At 54.6% G+C, this 20,487-nt stretch overlaps 8 protein-coding genes across 8 annotated transcripts; 4 read left to right on the top strand and 4 right to left on the bottom strand.

The window, feature by feature from the left end:
* Positions 1-788: 788 nt before the first annotated feature.
* Positions 789-3,647, top strand: Tnni3k-5 (Serine/threonine-protein kinase TNNI3K; the record flags this gene model as incomplete). The annotated part of the gene is made up of 1 exon (XM_032035746.1): positions 789-3,647. One exon carries the CDS (start codon positions 789-791, stop codon positions 3,645-3,647), a length of 2,859 nt encoding a protein of 952 aa, XP_031885134.1.
* A 710-nt stretch (positions 3,648-4,357) lies between these two features.
* Positions 4,358-6,054, bottom strand: TPO4-2 (Polyamine transporter 4; the record flags this gene model as incomplete). Its single annotated transcript, XM_032035745.1, has 5 exons — positions 4,358-4,563; positions 4,615-4,669; positions 4,719-4,806; positions 4,858-5,763; positions 5,828-6,054. The coding sequence occupies 5 exons, from the start codon at positions 6,052-6,054 to the stop codon at positions 4,358-4,360; spliced, it is 1,482 nt and encodes a 493-aa protein (XP_031885133.1).
* Positions 6,055-7,236: 1,182 nt separating this feature from the next.
* Positions 7,237-8,721, bottom strand: CGGC5_v007203 (Methionine aminopeptidase 2-1; the record flags this gene model as incomplete). The annotated part of the gene is made up of 3 exons (XM_032035744.1): positions 7,237-7,809; positions 7,865-8,628; positions 8,679-8,721. 3 exons carry the CDS (start codon positions 8,719-8,721, stop codon positions 7,237-7,239), a joined length of 1,380 nt encoding a protein of 459 aa, XP_031885132.1.
* Positions 8,722-8,996: 275 nt separating this feature from the next.
* On the bottom strand, positions 8,997-10,407 carry aspC-1 (Aspartate aminotransferase; the record flags this gene model as incomplete). Its single annotated transcript, XM_032035743.1, has 5 exons — positions 8,997-9,684; positions 9,751-10,162; positions 10,213-10,237; positions 10,294-10,307; positions 10,371-10,407. 5 exons carry the CDS (start codon positions 10,405-10,407, stop codon positions 8,997-8,999), a joined length of 1,176 nt encoding a protein of 391 aa, XP_031885131.1.
* Positions 10,408-10,749: 342 nt separating this feature from the next.
* yeaX-2 (Carnitine monooxygenase reductase subunit) lies at positions 10,750-12,441 on the bottom strand (the record flags this gene model as incomplete). Its single annotated transcript, XM_032035741.1, has 1 exon — positions 10,750-12,441. One exon carries the CDS (start codon positions 12,439-12,441, stop codon positions 10,750-10,752), a length of 1,692 nt encoding a protein of 563 aa, XP_031885291.1.
* Positions 12,442-14,657: 2,216 nt separating this feature from the next.
* On the top strand, positions 14,658-15,266 carry CGGC5_v007200 (uncharacterized protein; the record flags this gene model as incomplete). Its single annotated transcript, XM_032035740.1, has 1 exon — positions 14,658-15,266. One exon carries the CDS (start codon positions 14,658-14,660, stop codon positions 15,264-15,266), a length of 609 nt encoding a protein of 202 aa, XP_031885292.1.
* A 1,473-nt stretch (positions 15,267-16,739) lies between these two features.
* On the top strand, positions 16,740-19,108 carry CGGC5_v007199 (Uncharacterized protein; the record flags this gene model as incomplete). The annotated part of the gene is made up of 5 exons (XM_032035739.1): positions 16,740-16,845; positions 16,911-17,064; positions 17,127-17,421; positions 17,469-17,897; positions 17,948-19,108. The coding sequence occupies 5 exons, from the start codon at positions 16,740-16,742 to the stop codon at positions 19,106-19,108; spliced, it is 2,145 nt and encodes a 714-aa protein (XP_031885289.1).
* A 336-nt stretch (positions 19,109-19,444) lies between these two features.
* On the top strand, positions 19,445-20,482 carry qa-4-2 (3-dehydroshikimate dehydratase; the record flags this gene model as incomplete). The annotated part of the gene is made up of 1 exon (XM_032035738.1): positions 19,445-20,482. One exon carries the CDS (start codon positions 19,445-19,447, stop codon positions 20,480-20,482), a length of 1,038 nt encoding a protein of 345 aa, XP_031885290.1.
* Between the last annotated feature and the right edge of the window lie 5 nt (positions 20,483-20,487).

Raw genomic sequence — 20,487 nt, 5'->3', positions numbered from 1 at the left:
TCCGTGGTGGCACAGAGCAGGCTGCTGTTGCATGATGCCCTGGAGGTGATGGTTACTGACAAGACACTCAAATAATATGGACTCAAGGGGAAGGGAAGGTAACTTACGCGTCAGAATACTGACACGGGTGTTTTCTCGTACTGATGCCCGAAGGGACAGGCAGCTGAAGTAGGAAAGACTTGATGCTGGGTGTGGCTGACTGCTGCCATCGACGTCATGCCGTGTCTTACGTAAACCTAGCAAGGAAAGGGGCTTCATTGGACGGGCTTTCCATCTTGATTTCGCCGCACTTCATCATCGTGAAGCAAAGAAACAAGATACCGCATCCAAATTTGCGAGTCGGATAAGAGACTGTTCGAGGGCGAGAAAGGGATTGCAAATTGGACCAGAAAGACAATGAGGGAGACCCAATGGAAGACTGCATGGCCAAAGCAGATGGAAGAAGATCAGGCACGACCGTGGTCGACAGCAACAAAGAAATAGGGTAGATACAAGTACATTCATTGTTCGGAGAAAGCTTTAGAACATCTACCTCAGATGCGGTTGGTGTTGTGGGATCTTGTGGAAGGTGCTCGCAATTGCGTTCATGGAAGCCATGGAAGGGGTCGCGCTTTCCTCAAAGCCTTTGTGCGGGAGGTCGCTCTTTCCAGAAAGGAAGGCAGCATCACTCAACTTTGCGACTGCCTGCCTCACCTTTACCAAAGCCAGCCACGAAAAATCCACAACCTTTCCCACAACACCACCGACAGCCCATCGACACCAACCGAGAACCCACTGACGACGCCAAGATGGCAAACCTCGGTCGACTCCCCCCGGAGTTGAAGATCGCCATCGTCGATGTCCTATTCGACCAGGGTTCGCCAAGTGAAGATTTCAAACACCGGGACACCGTCATCAGTGCACTCGCGGCCCTCTCACTTGCCGACCGCTTCTTCAACTTAGTTGCGGAACCGAAGCTCTACAACCTCGGGGTTTTGCGACATCCCTACCTTCTCTGCTGGGCCACAGACGTTGGTTATCTTAATGTCATGAAGAAGATCCTATCCGTATCCGGCTTCCACGCCAACGCCGGCGTCATTCGTTACCGCCCTCAGGATGAATACAAGGAGTGGAACCAAGACACCGAGTCCGCCAAGCAACGTTTTGATCGGCACTATCGAAGAGATGGTGAGCTATTTCAGGTTCGGTCTGATTGGCTCAAGAACGGTGATTTCGGCGAGTACCGGGACTCAATCGCGGACTACATTGATGACGAGCAGCAGGAGGAGGATGACGACGATGATGATGATAATGAAGATGGTGTTGATTGGGCTTTGTGGAAGAGATTTGACGCCGAAGTATTCGGAGTCGTCAGATGGCTAGGTGACGACCTCGACCATCTCGACATCTTGAAGGAGCCAAAGGCCGTCTATTGGTTTCCGGTTCACATCGCCGCGCGACAAGGAAACTTTGAAGCCCTCGTTCTTCTTGTTGAGTTCGGGGCCCTTCTCAACATTTCTTCAAAAGGCTTTTGTGTTCATGCGTCGGATCCGAACAATCAAGATTGTCTCCACTTCCCCAATTGGACAGACGGTTTTGACCCGACTGTGATGTATCCGGCTTGGACACCTTACCACATTGCCCTATGCCACGGACACCAAGGGGTAGCTTACTTTATTCTCGAAATATGCCCCCATATCAGCGAGCGACTCTTGTTCGAAGGAGACGGAATCACCCGACCAATTCCTAAGTTCATCACAGCCATGCGACACTCCTACCCAGAGTTTGCGGAGCTCTGTCTCGAGCGTGAGCTTGATGCCATTGAGGAGACTCACCCAGATGTCTTCGACGGCACCCTGGTGTGGAGAGCCTTCTGGGAGTTGGAAAACTTCGAACTCGCTCTGGAGATACTGCTGCGTCACGGGGCTGACCTGGAACACGATTTGGGAGACGGACACACTCTACTTGTCGAAGCCTGCTACCATGGCCATTACCGAGAAGCCCTCGCCCTGATCGACGCTGGAGCCAACTTCAACAAAAGTGTCCATGACCCTGGCCCCGGCACGAACATGGAGGAGGCCATTCAGGATCGGAATCATTGGACCCTCAATGCAACCACCATCCTCGATCTATGCTGCGGGTTACATCCGTCTTGGGTGTGGAGCGTTCCCGTCAGCCTTCCATCTTGCGATGCAGCCTTGGCGGTTGTCAGTCAAATCATTGATTCAGGGGTGAAAAATGTCATCAAGAACGTCGCTGTTCTCACCTCCGCACGTTTTCATCGAGTGGATACTCTTGAATTCTTGCTCAAGGTGGGTGGCGATCTCCATGATCCAGAGGCAGATGACTCTAGCGCCTTAGACCATGCGACGAGGCTCAGCCCAGAATGGGGACTGCAAGAATGGTCAGAGGATTTGCTGCCAACATTCTCAATCATTATCAACCATGCAAAGAACACAGGGCGACAGTTGGAAGGCGTGGCCGTGGCCGAGAAGTTGTTAAAGGTCTTTGCATCTGCCAGGAAAGACAAAGACGCCGCACTGTGTATCACAGACACAATCCTCCTTTTGGTTTCAGAGGGCTTGGTGGACGTCAATCATCGTGTCGGCACCGAAACTCTCATGGTGCAAGCCGCGGGCATGAGAAATTGTCGTCTTTTGCGCGGCCTCTTCGATCTTGGCGCGCGCGATAATCTGGTCACGTTGTGGAGCAATGCCTTCTACTTCGACACACAACCGTATTGCGAAGAGCCAGCAAACGAGATTTACCAGATTCTCGCTACGATTGAATCGGAGGGTCGAATATTCAAAGATCCATATTTCGTTGCCACTGCCATGTCTTCGTGGGCGTGGTCGGTTGTCAATCTGATGGAACCACATCTTCACCTCGACAAGGACTGGGTCAACAAGACGACAGACCATATCCCTGTGCGAAACCGAAGCAGTTCATTCGATTCCGATTTCGATGGCTGGAGCCTGCTTCATTTCGCTGCACGCTTCGGCCATACGACTGTTTGCCGTCGATTGGTCGCCATGCGTGCCAGGATTCATTCTTCTGCGAAGGGCGGGGAAACGCCACTGAGCCTTGCCCTCGAGATCTGGGCGAGTTCGCATACCATTGTGAAGCTTCTCGTGGAGAGCGAGCCACAGCTGGATGCAGAAACAGTGGTCAAGTATCGTTCTATTGCAGAGGACAAGATCAACAATGGGCATTGGTCTGATGCGGCAGCCATTCTTGCTCTATATCCTAGAGGAGGTCTTTCAGACATCAAAGACCCTCTACTACTTCACGCTGCAATTCGATACCGTTTTTCTCGATCAAGAATAACCAACTGGAGCTTCTTCAAGCAACTCATTCGAAGTGGTACGGATGTCAATGCAATTGACGAGGATGGACACACGCCATTGGGATATCTTCTCGCGCTCACAATCAGCGCTGTTGAGAAGGATACTTATCACGTCAATCTCGATGCTTGGGTTTACCAATCATTAACATCTCTCATCATTGCAGGAGCCAAGCCGAGCATTCGCAACCACAAAGGGCAGAGCGTTTTGGAACTGTTGAACACTGTTAGGGGGTGGAAGGGACGTCGATGGTGGGTTTCTGAGGTTTTGACAACCACTCTTCTTTATCAAGTCATGCTTGATCGCCAAAGTATTGGGATGTGAGCAGTTATTGGGTGACGCCGGCGGTCCTTGTGATTCACCTTGGGTGAGAACACGAGATATCAATGGAGAATGAAACTTAGAATAATTGCTTGTACGCTTGTATTATAACTCTTAGACTAGCAGTATGTCGTGGCAAATATCGAGCTCAATGAGGCTGAGCAGAATGTTCTTTATCCGCGGGAAGATTCGATGGCCAGTTGCGATCGTGGACTTGACAATGACGGTCTCCTTCTGTCAGGTTCAGAATCACTTCTCTCAAGTCGCGCCATGCGTGGCGATCAAGTTCCCTGTGCAAAGATGAATAACAAATGGATGTAGCTAGGTATGATCTCAAAAGCATTCGAATCTCGCGCCGAAACCTGGTCAAGTCACGGGCGCTGACAAGGACGAGGCCCCTTGACAGGGTAGATCCCGTCAGACCGTTTCTCGGAATCAAAGTGCGCATCAGCTCGACCAGATTGGCGGTGTGCAGCAACGTTCATGTCCCCTTGACCTCGTCGCAGAAGATCGAAGCCGTCAGTAGACCCAGTCACAGCGCAGAAGCGGATCGGTAAAGTTTCATGGTCGTACCAATGTCTTGAGTTTTCATTACTAGGATTCTCGCGTTTCACGAGACGTATGTTTGGAATCGTTTGGTAGCTCGGTCTATGTCTGAATTGCAACAATGGAATGATATGGCCCTCAAAACGAGACCACTGCTTCTGTTTATTTCAAGGGTTGCTCGTGACAAATTTGCTTCGCTGCCTCAAGCTCGGTCCGTCCTTGAGCAACAACCAGGGGATGGGGAGCAGTGGCAGAGAAAGGAAGGCGAACACGCTTCCCGCCCAGTGAACACCCAGCTTCTCGTACATCTGAATGGTGAACAAAGGAAACACTGCGCCGAGAATATATCGAAGAATGCCGTTGGCGGCCAAAGCTGATTGGGGATTAGCAAGTGATTTGAAGAGGCGAGAATGACCATGCTTACCGGACGCAGCCGCCTTGGCGCCGTAGAAGTCAACCATGTAAGTGATGACGGACAGCTGGATTATGTTAGCAACTAGTTCGGACAGAAACTTGACGGATACTTACAAAGAGAGAGAATGCCCCCATGCCGAATGGGATTCCTGCCGCGACCAACGCAGCCCAGTTGCCACCAGCGTGTGCCTCCCATGCATACCTAGAGTTCATGTCAGCATCTCAAGTCGATGCTCCGAACAGGATGGCTTACCAGAATAGTCCGACAGGCAGCAGAACACTTCCCACAAGCGCCGCGTACAATCTCTGCTCCGGCGTCGCCGTTCCAGCCTTCAGCGCCGGGCCCCGAAACCTCGCATCAAACACTCCATACATGACAGTCGCGAGTATGTATCCGATGATGATGCTGATGAAGCTCAAACCCACCTCTTGCAGGTTGAAACCGTACAGCTTCTGGAGGATGTAGGAACAGCTAGCGAAGTAGCTGAAGATCATCGCGTACGCAAACGCCGAGTAGATCGCGAGGGATGACACGATAATCTCAGTGAACAGCATCTTCGTCGGACGCATCACCGCGCCCTTCGCCAGCGTACCCAACCGAGACAGCGTAATATCCTGATGCTCCCCCATCTCCCTCCTCAGAATCCACGCCTTGGACGTCTCCCGCATTAGCAGCGAAGCCACCCAAATCGGCGCGCCCACCATGAGCAGCACATACTGCGTCCAGCGCCAATCGCCCCCGCGGTCCTGCAGCACATACGCGCCCGCCAGCGGGCCCAGCGTGGGGCCCAGAAACGGGCCGAGAATAAACAGCAGCGAAGCCCCCGCGCCGCCGCCGAGGCCCCAGATGTCGGCGATCGTGCCGGCGCCGACGGCGATGCCGGCCGAGCCGAGGGTGCCGGCGAGGAAGCGGCAGGCGAGAAGGCCGGAGAAGGAGCGCACGGCGGAGGCTCCGCCGAGGAAGGCGAGGAGGAAGGTGCAGGTGCTGAAGTAGATCCACTTGCGGCCGAAGACCTCGGAGAAGGGGGCGATGAAGACGGGGCCGACGGCGATGCCGAGGGTGTAGAGGGTCAGGGGGAGGAGGGAGCGGGTGCGGGAGACGGAGAATTCGGTCATTATTTGGGCGGTGGCGGGGACTGTGATCGAGGTTGAGAAGGTGCTGTTTGCGGTGGTGTTAGTTGATGGGTTGTTTGGTGAGGAGGGGTGAAGGGAGGGCAACGTACATCTCGAATGCTAGGAAGCATGGGATCATGGTGTGGAGGACTTTGACGAGGTGGCTCCAGTTCTGAGGGTTTCGCTTCTCACGGGGGTCGTCCCAGGCAAGTGGTTGCTGGGCTTGGGTGCCATCTTCGAGGGAGGTTGTGTCGTTTCCGGATTGCTTCTCGATGTCCTCGGACGGAGGTTCAAGTCCTGGAGGGGGTTGTGCTGGTGGATTACTGGCAAGAGCCATGACGAAGAAAGAATAACAATGATTAGGTACGAATTAAATTCAGTAGAGGGAACACGAGGGCATCGCTTGCTGCTCCTCTGCCACCAGCCGACGGGGAACACACGTTGATTTAACCACGCAAAGACTCAGCGCTGTATGTTGATATCGGCGGTTGACTTGGGCGAAATCCGTATTATTGATTAGAGTTCTCGGACTTCAGATGGCATGAGTTTACGTCTGGCCGGATTGCGCGATGGAGCACATCCCAGGCTGCCTGTCATCGGAGAAGCTTAAAAATGAGAATGGTCCTCCCTTGGACTTTGAGATGGATTCAGTTGGTAATCACATCTGAGCCTGATCCAGACAGCCACCCTCGGCCTATGAGCGTGCAGTGTTGGAAAGGTGTGATTAGTGATCTGCGCGAGAGGTCTGAATAGTGATCCATGGGTGGTGCGGACGTTGGGAGGATGGTCTGGTGTTGGGACGAACTGCTTTGCTTCCAGATGAACGCTGGAAGGAAAGGTTTGTAACGAAGGCGTTGTGTTCTGGTAACTTCTGATACCGAGCTATCTCAATCAGCATTTATTTCAGATGGATCTTCTGTAGAAGCTGGCTTGACACTGGTGTCCTGCGATCCAGGGCGGCGGGATTTGTGATTAGTGAACGTAAATCCCAACCGATTTAGCGCGATTTCTTGCGCCCGTGCCAGCCAATGCTAGTCGAACAAACAGCTGCGCAAAATCTCATGCATGACAGATTGCTAGTAATTGTTACGATGCCCTGTTTTGGGGCTTTCGGCTGTTGGTTCTGCGTGGGTCTGCGACGGAGAGTAGTGGGTAGATCGGGTTTGCCAAGTTCCGATGAACGGTATGTCGGAGTCAAACCCGTCTGAATGTTTTCTCAACATTCGAAGGCAATGTGTAAGATGAAGGCATGATATTATCTCTTCAGATGGATGGACACTCGGTAATGACTGTATTTCGGTGGAAAATCTAGACTTGAGGGGTCGCGGACGAGAGTAAAAGCAGGTGGGTTGAACCTCTGTAGCGAATGTTGAAGTTGCAATGTCGCACCGCCAAACAGAAAGAAGGAAAAGGAGCACGATGATGTTGAATCTAGCCGCCTGGGTAGTGTTGAATTCGTGTCTGAAACCACGTCGCGTAATCTCCGTTCATCCCCTGGTCGTCGCACGACAACGCTCGATCAGTAATCCGTTCCACGACTGATAACTTCCTTTCTCTCCTCCCTCAGCAGAATCGTATGCTCAAACTGAGCAGAGTACGACCCCTTGATATCCACCAACGGCGGATACGACTCCAGAATCCCCTCCTTGACTAGGCAGTTCAGCCCAGCCAAGTACCGCTCCACGCCAAGCCTCTTCAAGTACCGCCGACAGAACACCAGCGTGCCGAACTGCTCGCGGATCACCTTGTACAGCTTGTTCGCGCTCGCAAAGGGCAGGTTGACGTGCTTCGGCGCGTCGTCGCGCAGGCCGTACCCGTACACGCCGACGTCGTCGGACGTCTTGCCGCGGCCGGTCGAGCCGAAGGTCTCGATGGCGAAGATCTCGCCCTCCTCCATCTTGGTCTCGTCGTCGTTCTTGATGAAGGGGATCGGCTTGGAGCCGTGGATGCGGTAGTGCTTGATGTCGTGGGCGCAGATGTTGCGCACGGGCTTGATGGGGTAGGTCTTGCCGGCGATGGTGACTTCGTAGGATTCCATGGTCTCTTGGATCGAGGCCGAGACGTCGCAGATGCGGACGTCGACGCCGGCGGTCTATTGCTGTTAGTGAGGTATCCGGCGCAGGCATGGGTGGGCGGGTGTGACTTACTTTGATACCGTTGTTCGTCGCGTCTTTGACCGCGGCTAGGAGATCGTCGTACACGGGGTCGAAGGACAGGGTGAAGGCGCTGTCGACGATCCACCCATTGACGTGTACGCCGTAGTCGACTTTCATGACGTCCTCATGCTTGAGGACGATGTCCTGCTGGCCCGGATTAGGCGTGTAATGCGCCACGCATGAGTTGACCGACAGGCCGGTCGGGAATCCCATTCCAGCCTTCAACCCATCTCCCGGTTCGATAGCCTGGTTTCCAAGAAGAGCCCTCACGCCATCCTCAATCCCGGTTGCGATCTCAGTGAGCGTTTGTCCGGGCTTCACGGTGTCCTGGACCCAGTACCGCACCTGCCGGTGAACTTCAGCGGCTTTGCGATAGTCGTTCAGCAGCGCAGGATCGTCGAGGTGGTACCGGTCAAGATACCGCAGCTCCTCAGCCGTCGTGCGAGACGTGGTGAAGTTATGCTCGTAGTCGAGGAACTCGCCAGCGGGATAATCCCCCGCGGTGAACAACTCGCTCAGTGGGACGCGAGGCGGCGACGACTGGACGGCCGCAGCGGCCTTCTTCTTGTTCTTCTTTTTGGGCTTTCGCTTTCGCTTCTTCTTGCCGTTGTCGGTGGAGCCGATTACGGCGGCCGCCTCATCGTCGTCGTCGTCATCATCGCCGCCGTCCCCGAGGCTGCCGTCGCCGTCGCGCGAGAGGTGCGCGCCGCGGGGCTCGCCGCCGGTTGAAGAGGGGCTGGACGAGATCGGGCCGTCTGCTTTCTGTTAACAGTCATGCTGGTGAGGTTTAGACGGATTGGCGTACCATTTCCCCCAGGCGTCTGGTCTTCATGCGTTTTGGCACCCATTCCGACATGAATGCTGAGTCAGTTGATTGAAGTGGTTTGACGAGGTGAGTGTAAGATGAGACTCTGATCGCCAAGTCATCCCCGCATCGACGCGGGCGGCGTGGCGTGAGACCGCGTCGGGGCGGTCACCTGCGGCAGAATCTGTCATTGACATCGGGAAGGGCGTCGCTTACATGGTCGGTGTTTTCGATCATTTTACGGGGGATTCTATTGTGACTCATATGTCATTCCATGACATCTAATAATGGGTCTTTGGATCAACATTAAGGCCCAGTCTACGGGTAGCTACGGATGAAGCGCTCCATGGCTGGGAGTCCCTGTCGCAGCAGCTCGGGGTCTCCAAGTATGATCCTCATGTATCCCTTGAAGTCACCCTCCCCGCCTTCGCCAAAACAGAATCCTCCGGGAATGAGACAGACACTCTCGGTCTCCGCCAGCTTCGTGCAAAAGTCGACATCGTCAACCGGCGCGCCCTTCCCATCAAGGACCTGAATGAACGCCGTGCCCGCGCCCTCAGGCTTAACCCACTTCACGCGGTCCGGGTTCCGCTTCACCAACCCTTCAATCAGGTCCAGCCCCTCGCGACACAGCTGGATATTCCGCTCCATGAGGGCTGGCGTGACGGCTGGGTCGAGTGCAAACGACGCAATGCCGCCGTCGATCTGCGATACGGCGATGGTCGTGTAGGCGCGCTTCATGTTGATGGCCTTGACGAGCTCGGCATTCTCCGTGATGATCCAGCCGAGGCGGATGCCGGGGAGGGCAAAGGCCTTGGAGAGAGAGCCGGTGGCGACGGTGTTGGCGTAGCCGAGGGACACGATCGACGGGGGCTTCGCGTCGGTGAAGAATAACGGGGAGAAGACTTCGTCGCTGAAGACGGTGATGTTGGTCTTCTTTGCGATTTCGATGACGCGGAGGAGGGTTTCTTTTTTGAGGACGGCGCCGGTCGGGTTATTTGGATTACTAAAAGTCAGGTTAGATCGCGGTGCACACGAAGGTGAGGATTGCCCCAGAGTTAGGGGGCCGTACTTCAAGATGATGGCCTTGGTGTTGGGCTTGATCATCTGCTCCAGTTCCTCGATCCGCGGAAGCCACGCGTTACCGTCGTTCATCTTCCAGAGACTGACGTCGACGCCGTTCAATTTGGGGATCAGGTAGAGTTGTCCATAAGTTGGGTACTGGCAGACGACGTGATCGCCTGGGCCGCAGATGGTTTCCAGAAGCATGTAGTTGGCCATGATGGAGCCGGGCGTGATGATGACATTGTCGCGGGTCAGCTTCTTGTCTCCCGAGGAGTGTAGAGCGGCGATGCTGTCGCGCAGCTTGTCTTTGCCGTCGTGGTTTCCATAGCTAAGCTTGAGGTCGGGGTTCAGGATCTCGAGTTCGGGGTTGGTGGAAAGCTTCTTCAGCTCGTTGATGGAAGGGGCGGCAGTGAACGAGCCTTAGTGGTGAGTATGGGTCGGAGTACAATTGAAGGAGAACGCTTCTTACCATGTAACCCGTACAAGCTGCCGGACTAGGAAGAGTCAGAAGCTGTGCCTGCAGGAGATGAAATAGAGCAATTGCACATACTGCATGTTTACGATCTGTGTTCGGTCAGCGGGCTGTCAGATGTTCAAAGATAATGGAATTATGTGGCATTGATGTACTCCATTGATCGATCTTGAACTCTTCGACGGTCCTCATGGTGATGAGTGGGATGATTGACTTTAAGCAAGCAGAAGGAGGAAATGAATTGGGGTTGAATTGGGGTTAATTGATGTTCAGATGCCAGGCGTTCTCATTGGCTTTTATAATGATCTGGGAGATCATGCTGGTGAGACGGGCCGCTGATCTCCCTAGCTCGCCTTGCAGCGGCTCAATGCATGAGGATTGACTCATCGCGATAGCACCAAGAATGAGAGCTGGGATTTGTCCCACCCAATACGTGACTCTTCACAAACTAAGCCGCTTCTGACCTAAGCATCATTTCAATTGACCCAGACCACGACGGAGACGACATGAATCCAGAAAAGCGTCTATTTAAGCTCAATCTAGCTCTATCTTGATGTGCCCACTCCCGCGACTCACACAGCTGAGCATATTGGTTTTTTTCTCCTTCGGATAGAGCGCCGTGCCCCTGTGGTCAACCTTGCCATCGCAGACAGTCACCTTGCAAGCACCGCAGCCGCCCATTTCGCAGAAAAACGTCATGTCGAAGCCAGCTTCCCGTAACACCGTTAATAGCGTCTTGTCCGAGGGCACATCCAACTTCTCCCTCCGTCGTGACTCGAGCTCATTCACTTCGACGGTGAAAGGCTCACCTTTCGTCCCAGCGGAGTCCGCTCCGAAGCTCTCGAAGTGCAGCATATAGTCTGGGTATCCCAGGTCTTCGGCTCGTCTCTGAGCGGCGTTCATTAGTCCTTCTGGACCGCAGCAGTAGATTCTCGTGGTGTGCTTTCCATCTTTGTCAGGACCCGGGATCAGGGTGTTCAAGTCCAGGCGCTTGCCTTCGATTTTGGCATAGAGTGTGATCTTTTCGTCGGGAAAGCGGTCCAGAAAAGCAGCCTCGTCGCGGCTTCGTGTTGCGTAATGTACCTCGTAGTCAATGTCCTTCTTCTCCCACTCGGAAATCTTGGGGAGAAAGGCCGTGACGCCAATGCCTCCGATAATAACGAGTCGTCTTCCAACCAGCCCATCCTTGATGCATTTCTGCTCGTCCTCAACGGCTTTCGGAACCCCGCCAGGGGCCATGGTAATCATATCCCCAACCTTGAGCTTCGTATGAAGATATCTCGATCCACCCCTGGAATGATCGTCATGGGCCACACCAAGCGAAAACCGGTTCAAATCTCCAGACACAATTGAGTATGAACGCGAATACTTCTCATCGCCCGTTCCAAACTCAATCTGTGCAAACGTGAACTCTCTAAACGCGGGCTCATTGATTGTGAAAGTTTCCTGGAGCTGAAAGGTGAACTGCTTGATCCGCGACGTGACGGGTCTGATGTCGACGACTTCGTACCTCTTCGGCGTCGACTGCAGACGGTTCTGCGCAAAGTCGCGGACCATACTTGTCACCACCTCCAGGTTGCACAGCTCCGCCACCAAATGCAGCGCGACATTTTTCCCCTGGATCACGCGCTTGATATTGAGAATCGACCACCGCGGATGAGGCCGCTCCACAAGCTGTATCACATCGCCCGCGCAGATGTAACCCGCCGTTTTGACTCTCATATTCCACCCCGTCCGCGCCGTGCGACTCACGCGTTTCAGCGCCCTGCCCCATTCGAAGCGCAGGTTCAGTTTATAACAAGGGCTGCGCGGCTCGCTCACCTCGACCACGACGTCCTTGCCAATCCGGTAGACGTCGCCGACGCAGACGTTCTCTTCGTTCATATTGGTGCCGACGATGTTTTCCCCGAACGCGCCGTAGTCGAAGAGCTCCGGCTTGGGACAGGCGTCCTCGCACCGCCACGAGGCGTAGTGCTCCGAGGCGTACTGGTGCAGGGCGCGGTCGGGGCTCCAGTGGATGGGGTAGACGTGCTCGTCATTGCCTATGCCGTGCTCGTTAACGAAGACGCGGCCGGGTTGGACTTGTTTGAAGATGCCGGACGGTTCGGCGACGAGGGTTTTGACTTTGCCGGAGCGGATTTGGAGGATCTTGCCTGGGGGTGGTGTTGGCGCGTCGGAGAGGGTGGTGATGGTCTCTTTGGAGATGTTCCTGGTGCTTTTTGGCATTTTGGTAGATGTTGGAGTTTGCACCACGATGTGTTGAGATGCTGATGTCGTTTCCGGCTGGTGATAGCTGTGGAGATTGGGATGTTATGCGTAAGGTAGGTAGGTTGATGGACGTGGTTGACGACATGAGGTGAAACAATACTTGGATGCGATGCCAATGGCTAGTCTTAAGAGAAAGGGCGTTTTTTCAGATGTTTAAGAATATTCTTGATTGAAAACACATTACGGGGGTCCATGGTGCCGAGCGCGCGAGATGCGGCGGCAGGAAACATGACGATATCACAACCGCTCGGCCCTCTCGGCGCCGACGAAAGCCGTCGACTCACCAAGCGATACAAGATTGGCCTTCACGTTTGGATCTGCATCGCTAGCTTGATGAGTAAGTTAGGCACCGCCATGTAAGAGCTACGGACATCGGCACATGCCACCGCACAGTCGACGCGGAGCACAACGAACGTTATGTCCGAAAGCTTATCTAAACGGCGGCGAAGCATTCAATGGATCTTCTTCGCGCTTAGAAGTCATTTCTAGTACGATGGGCATGAAAGAATCTTCGTAGGCGAGGTCTAAGGGTATTATTTTCGCGGGGTTCGATTGGCGCCGAGTGGGCGGGAGCCACCGGCCGCTCACTTGCTCGGGTCCATTTGCGGCGCCGACAACTGCCGTTGAAGTTTGCCGTTTGGAGTCGATACTTGCAGTGAGAATGATAATCTGGTTGATTGGTAAGTAATGCACTTACGATATGCGAACCGTTCGTATCGTTCGGGTATAAGTTTCCCCCGCACAGCACAGCATGTATCATTTCCGAAAACATCTCTCAACATCCAGACAGAGTCCAGCTACAAATGGAGAATACAAGAAATTCATGGGTCTTCGACCATAAGTCACTGGCTTTGGATGCAGGGCTGAACAACTGCGATCTGGTATGAAAAAGCGACGACTGAGCATTGTCGGCGTCAAAGAATTTATTTTCGTAGACCCATAGCTTATCAACTTCAGCGGTTTAGAAAGAATCCTTGTGTGGGTGTGGTATCTGTGTAAATCTGGCTTCATGACCAAATATTCATCCCCAAATGTGGTTAGTGAGTCCTGAAGCCGACTCAACTAATTATTCGTTCAAGACTGACGTTTGACTCAACTCCACAGAGGCCTGCAAGTAGCTGGAGTGTCTTAAGACCAGCTAGATTGTCATGGGTGGTGCAGTCTATCCATTTAGACTGTAGGTCTTAGGAAGACGGTGCATCTAGATCGGTAGAGGTAAACCTTTGTGAAGAGGATAGGTATTACCAGACGTTCGCAGAATGATTTTGATAAGAGAAAGCTTCCTGGACTGGCGGAAGCCTCGGAATAAAGCACTTCAGAGTTCCCTCAGCTAGAACACCTCAATCAGCGGCAAAATTAAGGTTGTTCTGGTGAGGCAGGAAGTAGAGGCAGGCGCGACTTCCTCAGAGGGCAGGATTACAGTACTTGCCTACCTTACCTGACTTCACCCGACTGGAAAAGTCTGCTGTTGCCCATTTCTTTGAGCCGCACCTCAGCAAAACCCAGTCTTCCTTTCCACTTCTGACTTTTCTTTCGTGAGAAAACCTCAGTCTTCCCTTCAACCTTTCACAAATTTGTGAGCGTTGAATCCTCAGTATCGCAGGAACCATTCGCTTTTCCCTTGTCGGCAGTGTCTCACATTCTCGCCACCTCATAGGCTCATTTCTGCGTTTGCGAACGCGGGCAATTTGGGCAGATTCGGCCGCCTGCATAACAGCCTATCGGGTGAGAAATCCCTTTCGCCTCTTTTCCTCACATTCACTGACCTAGAACAGACGCGTCGCAACGTTCGTCGTCACCTCATCGTCATCTACACAATGGAGGCTTCCTTCCCCCAATTTTCCAAGCTCCCGTACGAGCTGCAGTTGCTCATTTGGGAGGCGGTCTTCGATCAGCTAACAAAGCAGAAGCAGCAGGTCATTAATGGACAGCCTGTAAATCACGATAAAACAAGGCCTCCGTCTAATCAGCACGTATGGTATATGAGGACACACTACAATCACCTTCTCGTCTTTCCAGGAGCGCAAAAAGAGGCTATTCCCCCAGCCATACTTTCTGTGTGCCACACCTCTCGACAGGTAGCTCTGCGACGTCCGAAATTCACAAACCTTATACTCAATCCCCACAACTTGACTTCTGGTCCAGTATGGTTTGACTTTCACCACGACATTGTCATGTTGTCTCGCCTCAAAGCAAATTCCTACGGCCTAAATATCGAGTGGTTGAAGGTTAAGAACAAAGAAACCCTTCACAAAATTCGAAGAATTGCAGTTCCGTGGTCAGCTTTCCACGCAGGCCAGCAACGTTTCCTCACCCAGATTGAACGTGACGCCCGTTGGCGCCTGCTTCTCGGAAATCTGCGTGGCCTATTCCCGAATCTCACAGACATCTATCTGTTCATCCCAGTCGTGAGGCAGCTGCCGTCATACGACTCCTCCTCGGATCGTCACTCACAAGAGCCTGCCAAGTGCAAGTCATTGAGACCGCGTCTGGAGCATATCTTGGAGAACTACGATGTCGTGAAGCTCCCGGCTTGCGACTGTCTCGAGAAGCCATCGACTCTAGGAGAAGCTATCTGCGAAATTCGAAGTGTCCTGGAACCGGAAGATGGCAATGAGCTTGACTGGGTCTATCGCGATTGGAGACAATCTCTCAAAGTCCATGGGCGATGGTTGGCGAGGGAAGGGTTGGATATGGATTCGCTTCGCGGAGTGCCTGGAATCGAGGTCGAGAAGGCTTTCTGCAAGGAAGCTCGGAGAGAGACTGAGGACTGCAACATCTGAGATCCGTGGGGGTTGTGTTGGTTGTTGGTGGGTATGGATTTTGAGCACGGGACGTCGAGCAAGGGACCTACCTCTATTGAAGTTAGCAGAGGTAAACGTCAGTAAACGTCAAGCCTCGGACAGTAATGCGATTTCAGATTGAATGCGGTGTCACTTTCTTCATGCACAGAAGTGGGATCCGAAGTGAAGTAGACGGAATCGTCTCTGAGCCGGAGCCGAACGGACTGATAGATGTGAAAATGGCCCATCACTGCCAGGTCTCGGGGAACAGGCTCGGTGAAGATCCCCACCTCCGGTGTAGGTGTCGGTGTCTGCAAGCTGAGGACAGGGTGATGTCACACCCGCTGCCCCGCATCTGCCAGCTGAGTCAGCATTCGCACGCTAAAAATAGGCGCGACCGATTTTCGCCAAGCGGTGTCTTCGGGTGCCGGCCGTCCCATCACAATCGTCCCATCATGGCTAACACGGCACCAGCCCCGATCTCGCGGCCTATCCTTGATTGCGATCACTCAGCCCTAACGCTGTTTGTCGTGACGATGCCAGAGTTGGGGTACTTGTCGAGTCGATAACACTTTCGCTTGCCGCGTTCCCGGCTGGACAATGTCTCGGCTCAGCGCGTCTTGTTCGCGTCTCGTCGCCTTACCCCAGGTTTCCTTCGACTGACCTCAATCAATGCAATTCAACAGAAGGGTCAGCAGACAAGCCTCGTCGGGATAGCCACAGCTCCAAATTTCGACCCCAAGAAAGGCTACGCTTCTTCTGGCGAGCTAAGCCTTGTGCGCGGCTCTGCGGCAGCGGAAACTCTGGGCGTGTGGAGTCCGCTGACGCGTTCAGCTCTTGGTGAGCGACACACCAGCGACCTGACCCCGGCAAAAGACCATCGCGGCGGCGCGCATTGGCTGCCGATGTTCCAGTTCAGGGGAGAGCCAGGGCCACAATTCTGTAATTTTTTCCGCCTTCTCCCTTTCCAGCCTGCTTCCGCACTGTTTCCCTCAGGCGGCTGAGGTTTCAATCTCGCCAACAATCTGTTCTTTCTGCCTTGCTGCTGCTGCTGCTGGTCTGTTCTGGCTGACCGACACCCAGGAGTCAGAGCATCGGCCTTTGCTACCTACCAAACACACTCTTCCACCACCACACACACACGCACACACACTGGACTGTGACAGTGACACCATACCACCCTTCCAGATCTTCGGACGGTGCCATCGTGCTGGGTCACACCTCAACTGGGGTCCCGCCGCCGCCGCCGCAGAGCTCCATTCTTCCTTTCCCCCTCCGGTTCATTCTTCCGACGTCGACGTCGACCTGTTTTAATTGCCATTTTCAGGGCGGCCCCAATCCGTGGGTCTGGTCACCACACGCACATCACATCGGCCGTGCCGACTCTTCCCATTGCCGCCTGCCCCGCGCACTACATAATCACGCCTTCTCCCGCGCCGCTGTCGCGGTTCACGTGGAGGGAAGATGGGCATCATGGATAAGCTAGCCAGGGTGATGACGGACCCCATTCACCGCATGCCACGCAAGCCGCAGAGCTACAACGACAAGTACGTTGTAGCCTACGACTTCAGCGAGATCGGTGAGTCTCTTTGTCCCAGATATCTGTGGTGAAACGAAACGGGCCCCCGACTGACCACCAACCAGACTCCGAGACGGCTGTCAAGGAGCTCACCACCCTCCTCAACGACCTAGAGCATGCAGGTCTGCAGACCGAGGTGAGAGCCGGCTATGAGCAGACGCTCCTCATCTTCGTCAAGGCCCCGCGTGAGCTTCTTGGGAACACGGTCTACAAGTCGAGGTCAGACCGCCTTCCATATTCTGCCAGAGGACCCCGCCCAGCCAGCTGACGCTTGTTTGCAGAGTGAAGGACTGGCTCTACGGCATCGTCCCCGACCACCCCGGCGGCAACAACACCACCGTCGTCGACGGCGCGTATGAGGCCGAGGACATTCTCTCGGTCTACCATCTCGTCAACTGGCCCAAATCTCTTGGCGGTGCTGGCGTCACCCCTGAGACGGGACAGTGGAAGAATGTCAAGTCCATCTTTCCTCTTCACAATGAGGAGACGAACGAGTCCTTGCTGAAGCATCTCAGCAAGCGTCTGTTCCTGACCATGGACGACCTTGACTCCATTCGCGACCTCTGGGGATCTAAGGTATGATCTATTGGCTGCCGTTCTGATCATCAACTAACCCTCTCAAGGTCGCCTTCTACTTTGCTTTCATTCAGACCTATCTCGTTTTCCTTTCATTTCCCGCCATCACCGGTGTTATTGCGTGGATGTATCTCGATAAGTATTCCCTGACCTACGCCATCGCGACATGTGTCTGGTGCACAGTCTTCCTCGAGTACTGGAAGATCCAGGAGGTCGACCTCGGCATCCGCTGGAACGTCCAAGGCATCGGCAAGGTCAAGGTCAATCGTCCACAGTTCAAGTATGAGAAGATCATCATCGACGAGACCGGCCAACAGAAGCACTACTTCCCAAAGTGGAAGCAGGTGACTCGCCAACTCCTCCAGATTCCCTTCATCCTATTCTCTGCCGTCGCCCTTGGCACCATCATCATTCTCGTCTTCGCCATCGAGGTCCTCATTTCAGAAGGATATGATGGGCCGTACAAGAACCTGATGGTAAGCTGCTATCGTCAAGTAATCTCAGCCATGGGCTCACACATCACTAGGAATACGTCCCCACTTGCTTGCTCGCCATCGCGTTGCCGTACATCAGCAGCGGTCTCGAGGAGGTCGCCACCATTCTCACAAAGTACGAGAACCACCGCACCGCCGACTACCACGAGATGTCCTTGACGCAAAAGATCTTCGTCCTTAACATCATCACAAACTACCTCCCCATTCTCATCACCGCCTTCATCTACGTCCCCTTTGGCGACGACGTCGTCCCGTGGCTCGAGGGCATGACCAAGTCCTTCCTCGGCGCCATCGGTCAAAAGTACATGGACGACGACCTCACCTTCCACGTCGACTCGGACCGCCTCCGCGACGAGGTCATCGCCCTCGTCGTCACCGGCCAGATCTCGGGCTTCTTCGACGAGAACGTCATGCCCGTCCTCAAGCACAAGGCCCAGGGCCTCTACCGCGACTACAAGCGCGCCCACTCCAAGGACGCCATGCTCCTGTCCATTGTCAAGGACGACCCGGACGAGGCCCGCTTCCTCCGCACCGCCCGCAACCAGGCCACCCTCGACAAGTACAACGTCCAGGACGACATCGCCGAGATCGTCCTCCAGTTCGGCTACCTCTCCCTTTTCTCCCCCGTCTGGCCCCTCATCCCCATCGGCTTCCTCGTCAACAACGTCATCGAGCTGCGCACCGACTTCCTCAAGATCTGCAACGAGTTCCAGCGCCCCGCGCCCGTCCGCACCGACGGCATCGGCCCATGGATCAACTCCCTCGACGTCCTCACCTGGGCAGGCTCCATCTCCACCGGCGCCATCGTGCACCTCTTCGGCGCCAACACCATTGGCCGCGGCGCGTGGTGGGCGCTGCCCATCACCATCTTCATCAGCGAGCACATCTTCCTGGGCCTGCGCGCCGTCGTCAAGTTCGTGCTGCAGCGCATCGGCTCCGAGCAGATCCGCAAACAGCGCCAGCAGCGCTACGCCACGCGCGTCAAGCACCTCGAGGAGCTCGAGGCCAACCGGCAGTCCGGGCTGATGCTCTCCGTCGCCGAGCGTGAGCGCCGCAAGTCGATTCGCGTCATGGGCCACGAGTCCTTCTGGAGCACCCAGGCCGACGACGGCGCGAGCGCGGTTGCTGGCATCGGGCTCATCCAGGCGGTGAAGCGAGCGGAAGTCAACAACAAGCAGCCCAAGGTGGATTAAACTTGTTGCATTGGGCGAAGCGGTAAGATTGTATTAATAGCAGGCGAGTTTCTTCTTTTTGGGATCAAAACGGTTTAGATTAAAATTCGGGTCATCAATAGACTGTACATTTCACATCGATCACACAAAACATCTTGGCCATCCAGTGTGGGGTGTTTTGCATTTTGGCGGTGCAGGGTGACATGTCTTTGACATCACAGCGCTGACATCATCGAACAGATGAGGCGCATATCTCAGTTTACTTCACCCACGACTTCAACCATCGTTCATCAACCATTGTCACTGTTCGCAAACATTTCACAGAAAGAACACAAGCTTGAAATCAAATCCGACAAAATGGCAAACACGTCGTCCGCATATCCCAACCCCCTCTCCTTCGCCTCCTGCTCCATCGGCACTTCCAACCACACCCTCCCCCAAAAGCTCCACGCCATCGCCGGCGGCGGCTTTTCTGGCATCGAGCTCTCCTTCCCGGACCTCCAATCCTTCGCTCAAACGCACCTGCACAAACAAATCGCCGACGACGACTACCCCGCCCTCTGCGAAGCCGGCACCGCCGTCCGCACGCTCTGCGCGCAGCTCAACCTGCAAATCATGGTTCTCCAGCCTTTTGCCAACTTCGAAGGCTGGCCGCGCGGGAGCAAAGAACGTGAGGAGGCGTTCAAACGCGCCAGGGGCTGGACGGAGATCATGAGCGCCGTGGGGACGGATATGTTGCAGGTTGGATCGTCGGATTCGCCCGCCATCAAGGACGCGCAGGAGGAAGATGTGATCGCTGATTTGCGCGAGTTGGCGGATTTGCTAGGGAGCAGGGGGTTCAAGGTCGCGTACGAGAACTGGTGCTGGGCGACCCGCTCCCCGGGGTGGCGCGACGTGTGGGAGGTCGTGAGTCGCGTGGAGAGGGCGAACGTCGGGCTATGTCTGGACACGTTCCAGTCTGCGGGCGGGGAGTGGGGGGATCCGACGACGGCGTCGGGGCGCGTTGAGGCTGCCGGCGCGGAGGAGGGCTGGGAGAGGAGCCTGCGGGAGTTGACGGAGACTGTGCCGAAGGAGAAGATCTTCTTTTTGCAGATTAGTGATGCGTATAAGGTCAGCCCGCCGCTGGAGGCGCGGGTGGTGGGCGAGGAGGGGCTGAGGCCTAGGGGACGGTGGAGCCATGATTATAGACCGTTGCCGTATGACGGGGGCTATCTGCCGATTGTGCCGTTCCTGGAGGCGGTGATGAGGACGGGTTTCACGGGGTGGTTGTCGGTGGAGGTGTTTGATGGGAAGTTTGGGGAGAAGTATGGGGATGATTTGGAGGGGTATGCGGTTAAGGGGCGGGAGGCGGTGGAAAGGATGCTTGGGGAGATGAAGCTTGATAAGAGGGACTGAGTGTG

This window comes from Colletotrichum fructicola (assembly GCF_000319635.2).
Source record: "Colletotrichum fructicola Nara gc5 chromosome Unknown KSG_Nara_v1_contig04, whole genome shotgun sequence".
Classification (NCBI taxonomy): Eukaryota; Fungi; Ascomycota; class Sordariomycetes; order Glomerellales; family Glomerellaceae; genus Colletotrichum; species Colletotrichum fructicola.
Note: the sequence above shows the minus strand (reverse complement) of the source record. Positions and strands in the feature narration are given on the sequence as shown.